The following is an 11,457-nucleotide window of genomic DNA, read 5'->3' on the forward strand; positions in this document are numbered from 1 at the left end:
CGGCCCCTGAAATAACCTTTTAACTGGATTCTGCATCCACTTTATTTCTTCTACTCTTTTTCCCACATTATAGAAAAAAGAAACACAAATATTATCCCATCCTGCTCCACCCTGTTCAAGTTCTTCAGTAACTTCCTGCTGTTGTTCATGGACGTGTCCATCGTCCACCTCGTCCACATTGCCTCCATGTGGCTCTACTGAGCTGTTTCCTTCCAGATTCCTGAACATGCCATTTAATCTGCTACCACAGCATCTTTGCACAAGTTGTTTTCTCTTCCTGGACCATGCACCCATCCCCAATCCTTTTGCCTAATTGTCTTCTAATCTTATATTTTATATCTCTGATCCCTGGTCTCTATAAATAGGTTGATTTCCCATATTAGATGCCTTTGTAGCATTATATACCTCCTTGTTATGACATGCATTACAGTGGGCATTTCACATTTGCTTTTTTGTTTATTTAATTAAGTACAGCCTGTCCTAGTGAATTATTAAGCCCATAATGGGAGGATCTATATCTCTTATTTTTTTTCCTTTCATCACTAGCACTAAATATGGTGTCTACCTATAAAATATATCCTAACTCTCCCGGCAGGAGGAACATTTAGAGGAGATGTGATCACTTAATATTTTCTGGGTATTCTGATTTAGAGAAAAATTGTCAAAAACCTTATTCCTGGAGCTTGTAGTATCAAGAGAAAAAATCCTCCTCTTAGGGCACATGGCATCTGCAGGAGGACTCTGTAGTGGCCCCGGGCCTGGGGCCACGTGGAGAGGAAGGCTCTGAAGGGGGGAAGCATGTCCACTACATAATTAACAAATCTCAATTGCCCTGAGGGGACTTGGAATATTCCCCTGAGGCTTCTACTTTTTGTGGTTGTTTCTCTTATTTTTAATTCAGAAAATCTTCTAAAGCTTTCAAATATCTTTCCTGATAAAGCTTCACATTTTTTAAGTGGTGCTGGTTATTGTCTTCAAGAAAGACTTTAGAATGTGCTCCCTCCTATCTTATAGGATTTTTTTAAAAGAAATAAGAATTTATTGAGCAGCTTGTATATGTTAAACACTGTACTGGTTGTATGTGGAAGACCAGATGTAGGTCATTGGGCAAAGATATTAGTATTCTTGTTTGACAGATAAAAAACCAAAGTGCCAAGAGGTTAAATGACTTGCCAAAGTCTTACCACTGAAAAGTGGCACAACCAGAATATGAACTTAGGTCTACCTGACTCTAATTTCCTTACATTTCCAATTCTTTGTCTCTGATTCACAACGACATTTTATTTGCTCATAAGCAAACTCACTGGTCATTTTCTTTCCTTATTTTCTCAAGCTCTTTTTGGACCCAAATAACAGAAAATTGTGTAACTCTCATGGCGATACCTTGAGAAGTAATTCATAAAATAAATAAACTAAAATGCTCAAAAACATAGGTACATTTCTATTCTTACATGCACGGTTTCATCCACCATGAAGTTAGCAAGTGTGTTTCATAATCCAAATATTTTAAGTTTGGGAGGACAATATTTTTTTAATGTAGAACAATAATTTATTGTAGAACAATATTTTTTTAATGTAGAACAATAATTTAGATATACAATGTACTGTATATCTAAGAAAATTTATTTGATGTAAATTTCATCATAAATAATAGTAATATCATTGCCTTTAGTCAGGTGAGGAAATCGAGGTTTGTAAAAGTGAAATAATACACCTTTGGTCACTCATATTTAAAGTGGCCAAAATTAAAATGAAATCCAAAACTGCCAGATTTCCAGCCCCTCACTTTGTGCTCGTTCTTCTGTAACACTCTATGAATCAAGGGCATTGACAGTTCCATCATTGTGACTACACCTGGGTCTATAAATTCACTTGCAGTCTTTGCAGTTTTAATTTCACTCTTAATTTAAACTCAGAATTGATTTTTTTGCATTTCATGAGGCTACATTTGTCTAGCTTCGAAGAGGAAGAAACACATCATATAGAATTACACAGAAATCATCTAGTTTAGTGGATACAGATTTTGGGGGTTGGTTGTTTGTTTTAATATGTATTATCACCTGTCATTTTTGTAATTCTTCCTGTTGGTGACAGGGTGGGACAGGTCATCAAATGTGAGTTGTGATTATTCCATTGAAGTCACCAACTCACAGCAATCAGGCAAAATTGAATTCTTTAGAGGTGGCATAACTCTTCATTTGTTTCCAAGTTCAATTGCAAAATTTAACGAGCTTACAAATGTGGATGTGGAAAGGATGACATTTGTAAAGATGACAGCATGCCCAAACAAGGTCTTGATGACACATTTTGTATCCCTTTAATTTGAATCTTCTCACATTTAAAATGTCAATCCAGGCCTGCATGGGCCACAAGACTGGCCCTCTCTACTTGTTCAAAAATGTAGATATTGTGATACTTCTCTTAGGTTTACTTTCTGTTTCCTGATACTCCAGCCTGAATAAAGAATTTGGAAATGAAAATAAAGCCTATAAAAAGAGACAAGAGAAGAGGGTTCTTCTAAAACACTGGTTCACAATATACTTCCACAGGAGAAAGAACTAGAAAATGTGCAATTCTAATTAAAGAGAGGCTATAGTGCATGGTCTCAGGGGGAAAAAAAAAAAGAAAGAAAGAAAGAAGCAGAAAAGAAAAGAAACAGGCTCTAGAATTCAGGCTCTGTACATGCAGATTTTGATTCAGATTCATGGAGTCTGATACCCATTTGCCTAATTAATGACAAAGTACTGCAGTTGACTTTGCTGGTAGAGGAACCTCACAAGTCAGGGGCTCATTTCAGCTAGTCCTGAAAGCTTCTCGGGCATTTTGATAGCACCCTAGAAAGTCACGATATGGGGAATTCTGTATTCATGGACAAACTTCAGCCTGGTTTTCTGGCTGTGGATTGACATCAGCTCCAAGTGAAGCTAGGCCAGAACATAAAATCACATAGCACACCAGTGCAGGCGTGGAGTGTGTTGAGAACAGGTCACGAATCCAACACAAAGGTGAACCATGAAGAGTATCTACCCACGTGCTGATCACGTGCAATATCCTCTGAGGCTTGGAGACAAATGATTTCACCATTCTTCTTATGGCAGTTTGCCTTGTGGAAAGGACTTTGTGAGTGCAGAGTCACAGTGAGGAGGCCAGGGTTGGATGGAAAGCCCCAATGGCAGACAGAGGTCAGGAGCAGAGTTTGGAATGGGTGGCGTCAGTGGCAGGTGGTCAAACTCAGAAAAGGAGGATTTGTTTGAAGCCTGAGAAGACATGATATGAATAAAGGCAGAGATTCTAAACCTTAAGAGCATCCTAGGGTGAGAGTTGATGTAACATGTACGGCTTAAGTCAGGAAATTCCTATAAAAACAAACATCCATTTATTCATTTAGTTAACAATTCTTAGGGTGTCACCAGTGTGAGAAGCACTGTGCTAGGTGCTGGGGAAGTGGTGAACCAAATGAATAAATCATTGAAAAATATGGTCCCCTGAACCAGTGGAGCTTGCAGTACAGTGCAAGACAGTTTGAGCTAGTGACATTTAATTTGAGATTTTAAAAAAAAAAGTGGGCATTAAGAAGATAAATATGAAAATAATATTCCAGAGAGAGAAAGAGAACAACTTGTGTTAAGGCTCTAGACATTAAATGTAGACATGCCAGAAAAAAAGGTGGGCAGTGTCACATCAAGAAGGTCTTTTTAGATCTTATTAAGAGCTTTGGATATTATTGTAAGTCTATTAGGGAGCTAAAACCAGCCTTTAAAAATAGGTTATACACACACATTCATGCATGCATGTATGCATATATTTATATACATAAAAATATGTTTACATATATGTGCATATGTATGACTTAATTTATGTATTAAAAAGTTCACATTATCTGCTGCATGGACAGTGGTTTATGGGATGCTAAAAGACAAAAAGCTATATATTTTTTTATATTCTATGTATATTTTCTATATATTTCCTGCAGTCTTTTGTCTCACAGGATTAATATTTTTCTACCTGTTATTGACATTAAGACAAACACTTATTTTAAATGTATAACTTGATACATTTTGAAGTAAACATTTCTCCATGAAACCATCACTGCAATTGATGAATGCATCTGTAAATCTGAAAAGTTTCCCTAAGTCCCTTTGTAATCTTTTACCCCCACCCTTCCCTACTCCTGACACTAGGTATCTACGTACATGCTTTCTGCTACTATAGTATTCATTTAATAGAATTTTGTATAACTGGAATTATACAACATGTATGCTTTTTTTGGTCTGACTTATTGTAATTAGCATAATTATTCTGAAATTCTTCCATATTGTTGATATGGAAGAATTGTTGATATGGAGAATTCATTCTTTTTTATTACTGAGTTATATTTTATTGTATGGATATACCACAATTTTATGATCCATTCTCCTGCTGATGGTCACTTGTGTTATTTCCAGGTTTTGGCTATTATAAATATAGTTTCTATGAACATTTGGGTACACAATCAAATTATGCTTTTATTAGTTTTGAGCAATGACTGGATCATAAGATAGGTTTATGTATGTTTAATTTTTAGTGAAGTTATTTTTTAAACCAGTTGTATTGTTTTATATTTTCATCATGAGTACATGAGAGTTTTCGTTGCTCCACATCTCTTTCAACAGTTGATATGATGAGCCTTTCATTTCAGCTATTCTAGTGACAGTGCTTGTATCTCATTATAGTTTAATTTGCAATTTCATAATGATGCATGATGTTGGGCATCTTTTTAGGTACTTATTTGCCATCCAAATATCTCTGGGGAAATCTAACCAAATTTGTCTATCCAAATTTTTTGCCCACTTTTTGGGTTATTTATCTTCTAATTATTGAGCAGTATGAAATTCTTGTATATTATATATAAAAGTCCATTGTGGAATATATAATTTGCAAATGTTTTTCACAGACTGTGTCTTATCTTTTGATTTTCATAATGGTGTCTTTAAAGTGTATGTTGTTAATATGGATGAAGTCCATTTTATTGATTTTTAAACATTTGACAATTTGCACCTTTTGTATTTTAGTTAAGAAATCTTTACCAAACCCATGGTACTAAGATTTTCTTCTATTTTCATAGTTTGAAATTTCACATTGAGGTCTCTTATTTATCCTTCTTCAGTTTATATTTGTACAAGGTATGGGGCTAGGGTCAGGGTTCATTTTTGTGGGTATGGCTATACTATTGTTGCAAGTCATTTTTTGAAATGATTCTTTCACCATTGAATTGCTTTGGTGTCTTTGTCAAAAATCAATTGGCCACATGTGTTTAGATATGCTTCTCCACTCTTTTGTTTGTTTCAGTTATTTGTTTTTCTGTAATTTGGCCAATGCCACATTGCTTTGATTATTATAGCTTTATAATAAGTTTTGGAATAAAGTAGTACGAGTCCTACAACTTTGTTCTCTTGGCTACAGAAAGGTTGTTTTGATTACTCTAGATATTTTGTATTTCCATACAACATTTAGAATCAGCTTGCCAATTTCTGTGACAACAACAATAACAAAAATGCCTCGTGAGATTTTAATAAGATTGCACTCTACCTGTCATCTTGGGGAAAATTGACATCTTAATAATATTGAATATTCTAATCCATAAGAGTGATGCATCTCTTTATTTATTTAGATCTTCTTTACACTCTTTCAGTAATATTTAAAATTTTTCAATGTACAAGCCTTGGGTATATTCTTTAAAAAGTATCTCCATATGTTTCGATGCTATTGTAAATTACATATGTTTCTTAAATTTGTGATTATATGTTGCCATTAAATAGACATACATTTGACTTTCATACCATCTATACTACAGCCTTGCATCCTGCAAATTTGCTAAGCTTATGTAATATACTAGTTCTTTTTTGTAGCTTGAGTTTTGATTTAGCCATGCAGACACAAAAAATAGCAACCAGTAATCCTACAGAACTTTGCAAAGAAATTAAATCATTATAACTTCCTCATGTTTTTTCCTATTCATGGCAGGAACAAAAAATTTGGCTTTGAAAGACTCCCTCCAGCTCAGAAGTACAAGGACGGAGATTGTTGCTGCGGTGCCCTACTAGTGTCTATTCTAATTCTTTTTTTCAAATTCACAGAGAGTGAAGACGTTTATCAAAGGCAGGTGCTGTCAATTTCATGTATCATCTTTGGAATTGTCATCGTGGGCATGTTCTGTGCAGCATTCTACTTCAAAAGCAAGTAAGACCATTTCTCTCAAGTGTTAAAAGGTTACTTCTTAGAGGAAGCACTTTATTTTTCTTTAAAGTTTTCAGTCTCTGCTCCAGGCAGAGGGACCCTGTGCAAATGGGTCCGTCAATCATCTGCAAATGACTTAGGATATTTTGTAGACCCTAGTGACTGAGTTCAGGCATGTGCATGCATGTATGGGCATGTGTGAATGTGTATGCATGTATGTGTGTGTGTGGGTGTATGTATGTGTGTGGGTAGGTCCCTGTGCAAATGGGTCCGTCAATCATCTGCAAATGACTTAGGATATTTTGTAGACCCTAGTGACTGAGTTCAGGCATGTACATGCATGTATGTGCATGTGTGAATGTGTATGCATGTATGTGTGTGTGTGGGTGTATGTATGTGTGTGGGTAGGTTATCTTTGATGCACATTGATCATTACTCTCAGCTATCATGAACTTTCTATGTTCTTTGCACCAATTAATGACCTGCCTGCATTAAAGGCACAGTGTCTGCCTGTCACAAAGAGGCTAACTCTTCTGAGCAGAGTTCACTGCTATGAACTTAAACACTGTCAACCATTCTCTAGGCTTTCTGAAAAAGAAAAACACAGGGGGAAAAAAATCACAGTTTTTCTTTGATACTGTTTTTATCTGATATTCATAAAGGTTTTAGCCAAATATGAAACATAACTACTAAAAAATGCACTTTGGTCTACCAGTTGGTATGCACATCTTGAATATGCCCTAAAGATCTCTTGCCAGGAAATTAGACCTGTAGATGAAGGGGATATTTTTGACTAGCAAATATACATGTATGTAAATGTATATGCACATATACAAGGGGTCTCCAAAAAGTTTATGGAAAGGTTCATATTATCTTTAAATTCCATTTTTCCACAAATTTTTTGAAGTACACTCATATATGTATGGGTGTATGTGTATCTTTTTTTCCAAATGAACTGTGATGGAGGTATTTTATTTATGGAAATGATATAATCTGCACGTAAAATTAGAAATGCAGATAAAAACATTAGTTCTTGGTTTCTTGTGCTTTAAGAAGCTGACACAGATTTTGCTTCTCCAGCTTATCTGAAATCCAAGCCAATGTGTAGCTACTTTTCACTGAACCTATATTTTTTAACCCATGTGCTCTTCTAAAAATAGATCAATTTCCAGATATGATTTGTGATACCTATGTGCATGTTGATTTGTAAAAAAGAGCTGCAATTACTGTTTCTAAAAATAACAAACTCAGGCATGAATCCAGAATTAGTAATTATTATTTTTTAATAAACTATTTTAGAATAGTTTTAGATTTTCAGAATTACTACAAGAATAATGCAGAATGTTCCTGTGTACCCCAGGCAGGCCCAGTTTTCCTAGTGTGGTGCATCTGTCACAATTAATGGAACAGTTAATTGTGTCAAGTTAATTTCCTTAGTTTTTTAGCTAATGGCCTTTGTTTAAATTCCAAGATCCCTCCAGGACACCACAGTTCATTAGCTGTCACATCCCCTAGGCAACTGTTGGCTGTAACCTTCGACATTTGAGTGCTTACTCTTTGCCAGGCACTCTGGGCTTTTCATGTATTACCTCCCAATCTTCACAACAACTGGAGTTCGGAATTATTACTGCATTTTTTAAGATAATATCGGAATTTGTTTTAGAATATTAATTTGTCAAAGTCACAAAGTAGAAAATTGTAGATGGGGTCTTTGAATCTCAGAAGTTCTAGTTTAAATCACGTGTTCCAAACCACTGTATCATATGGGCTCACACACTCCTCTCGCTAGACAGTGAAACTGCTCAGAGTGTTAGGAATTATCCTCCGTGCTGCAGCCCTTAGCACTTTACGTTCTCCAGGGTGGCCGTGCAGCACAGTGGTCTGGAATGTGAGTTATACCTGGATTCAAACCTTTAGGCTGTGACGGGCTTGTTCCTTGTTATTAGGCATTATTTCTCTTAGCCTCCGTGTTCTTTGTAGTCAAATATGAGAGTATTTCAAAAAGTCCGTGGAAAAAGTAGAATTAAAAGATAATATGAATCCTTTCATGAACTTTTTGAACCACCTTAGTGTGAACAAAAATAATATCTACCTTACATATTTTGTTAAGGATTAGAGGGGATAATACTGTAAGGGGCCCAGCGTAGTAATGTTTAAAAGAGTAAATAGTCAATGAAGACTTGCTATTGTTAATGCGCATGGTTTTCCACACTAGGACTGGGAGGCTGGGTATCTACAAAGTTAGGAGTGTGCCCTGAACACAAGAGGAGAAATCACACTAACCCCAGTGGGGCATCAGAACGGTGTCCTTGCTAGAGCTGTGCATGAAAGAAATTGTGTATTTAACAATAAGCAAATTACTATGAAGAAGCAGTTAATCACTTATTTTTAGAGTATGACTGGTAGTCGTCTTACAATTAAACAAAAGACTGATTATAGCAATCATGACAGTGGAGAACAGCTGGATAATGGGAGGACTTCCATCTTCAGGGCTGTCAATCTCCCTCTCTGGGCAGTGAGTGGGCTCTGAGACTGGCATCTCCTCCCGGGGCTAGCGAGGGGCCCGGGAGTCTAATGGAAACACTGTCCAACCTCATGTTCATTACACGTGGCTCGGAGGACTGAGCTGATGCTGGAGCATCAACTGGGATGTTGTTGTCTTCCTGCCTGTCCCCCTGGGACACATTTTTATTTAAAGTAAATAAATAAGTGAATGTAATTACTGACACACTGCCTCTCTGGGCCTTCTTTCATTTTCTTGTCATGACCTCACCAGAAGGAATATTATAGAAAATTTTATATGCGATGGAAGTTTGAAGGCAGGTAACATGATAAGGTAGAAGTGAGGAACAACTTATTGAATTTAGAGGATATTCTGATGGAGTTAATTGAATCCCCAACAACTTAAAAAAACACCATGAAAGAAATTGTCTTCTCAATGCTCCCAATAAGGCCACATGTTCCTATACACAGTTAATAGAACCATTATTTAAACCTTTCGAGTCTAGCTGATAGGGCTCAAATGGAAACTATAAATTGTCCTGGGTTTTCTCCTTACTTTCAAGTTATATAGGTAAGAAGTATAAGGCTTGCTATAAGAGTCCTTAGTAGATTGTGGAAATGCAAGACATTACTCAAACTAAAACTAGAATTGGAATAGGAGAGGAGATGTTCCAGGAGGCAAAACCTGGGATGGGTAATTATCACAACTGACAAAACGGAAGAGGAAAATGAAGAACTAGTGTTACCAGTAAAACGTAGATATGGTAACAACCTGCCCCTTGCTGTAGGTCATCACCCTCCAAAGTGAGAGCAAGGAAAGCCTTTTAACAACAGGCAGTGGAGGCTCTGATTCTCTGCTATGATCCTCTTCAGCAATCATTTGCCAGGGGAAGGAGGAAAAAGCCCAATCCTGCCTCCGTTCCTCCTCTTTACTTCCACGGGTGTTGATCTCAAGACCCTTCCCTATTAAAAATCTTGAGTGCTGTCTCCTTCCCAGGGTCTGCTTCCCCAGGAGCCCAACCTGCAACACCACAAATAATGTCACCAACAGGCTTGTGATGTCTACGATTCCACACATGAGCTCTCATTTCTATCTAATGCATTGGGCAAGAGAAACTGAAAAACTCAATGAGCTGTAAAGTTTCAACCCTTGACACTGCTGAGCTAGGAGCATTCCAGTGGTCAGCACTCTTATACCGTCCCCAGAGTGACTGTCCTCCTGGGGGACTCTCTAAACTGGAAATACTTCTTGGTGGGTTGACATGACAGAAGGGTTCTCTTTGTGAACTAAGTTTATCTAGTTTTAGCAGTTGACAAACACAGATGTTGGGAATAAATGAATCTCAAAAAAAAAAAAGGAATAAAATAAATGGATGCAAATATTTACCCACATGTTTATTGAAACCTGCAGGAAACAAGCTAAGCAAATCCAAGAGCAGCTGAAAGTACCACAGAATGGTAAAACCTACAGTCTCAAAGCGTCCAGCACAATGGCAAAGTCAGAGAACTTGGTGAAGAGTCATGTCCAGCTACAAAATGTAAGTTACACATCTGCGCATCTCCTCCCGCGCCATCCCCAGTGCCCCCGGTGTGGAGGGCGGGAGCCTGCGATCAGACTTATATATATTTTTCAATACTTGATAGATTTTTGCTTACATCATCTTGCAGTTCTCTGTGTATGTGTGTGTGTGTGAGTGTATTGGGTGAAAGAGAGAAAAGTTAAATCTCGGCACTTGATTATAATCTGTAACTCTCATGTAAATTAATATTTGGTAGCAATGAGAGCTTCAGATGTTTGTCCCATTAATACTTATCAAAGGAGAAATAGTATTTGGCACCAGGGATACAGCATATCCTGCTGGAGGAAAACTTATGTATAGGAAGAAATAACAACAGCAGCAGACAGCCGTGTGCCTGCTGAGACGGTTGCTGTTGCAGCAGAGGCTGAAGAAGGGGAGGCCCTGGGGAGGCACGTGGGGACAGGGCTGGAGGCCACCTCACAGTGGAGTCTGGCTTGAGCTGGGCTCTAAAGGACATGAAAGGTGCATCACATAGTCAAAGAGCTAAGAGCCAGAGACCAGAACACACAGTAAGAATGAGGCCAAAGAATAGCAAGATTGCTTGCAGCTGCAAGTTTCAGGGAATAAGAGGAGTCAAAGGTGAGAGGTGAGAGGTGACAGTTGTTGTCTTAGAGTCAGTCCTTCTAACACCAGGTTTTCATGGACACTAGAACTTGATGTTAAATGAAAACTCTTCTCTTGCGTTCTTTGTAAAATAATTTTAATCATTTCTAAAATATATTGCAAAACACTCAATTAGAGACAAAAGTACACTGTGTGACATGTGCTGAAATATTCCTCTTGGAGTAGCAATTCATTGCCCACCCCCCTACCCCCAAATTGCACTTCCAAATTCTGAGGCACAAAATGAAGAAACAAAGGCCATGGTGTAAACCTAGTGTTTGAGGATAATAGGCAATCACCAGGGACACATTCACACCCCTCCAAATGCTTAAGTCACTGGGGATTTATACATCATTTGTGATTCTAAGAAATCATTACCCAAAAAGTCACCATTATGATGTGCATAACAGATGTACTTAGATGATTTAATGCAGAATTCATAAATTAGAATCACTTCCAAGCAAAGTTTTTAAAATTTTTATTCATGGCAATGTGTGCGAATTGTTCTTTTCAGTAACAGAGAGAATGCCTTTGCTAATGATTTCTAATGAGCATA

The 11,457-nt window shown here is 37.3% G+C and overlaps 1 protein-coding gene across 1 annotated transcript in view; it reads left to right on the plus strand.

The window, feature by feature from the left end:
• Positions 1-10,256, plus strand: part of LOC103607046 (pro-neuregulin-3, membrane-bound isoform-like) — a gene marked incomplete at its 3' end in the record, with an annotated part of 88,526 nt that extends 78,270 nt beyond the window's left edge. The window contains exons 2-3 of the mRNA XM_008591591.1: positions 6,117-6,219; positions 10,130-10,256. Coding sequence (XP_008589813.1) covers positions 6,117-6,219; positions 10,130-10,256 — 230 coding nt within the window. The remainder of the gene's footprint in view (positions 1-6,116; positions 6,220-10,129) is intronic.
• Between the last annotated feature and the right edge of the window lie 1,201 nt (positions 10,257-11,457).

This window comes from Galeopterus variegatus, unplaced genomic scaffold (assembly GCF_000696425.1).
Source record: "Galeopterus variegatus unplaced genomic scaffold, G_variegatus-3.0.2 Scaffold7068, whole genome shotgun sequence".
NCBI lineage: Eukaryota > Metazoa > Chordata > Mammalia > Dermoptera > Cynocephalidae > Galeopterus > Galeopterus variegatus.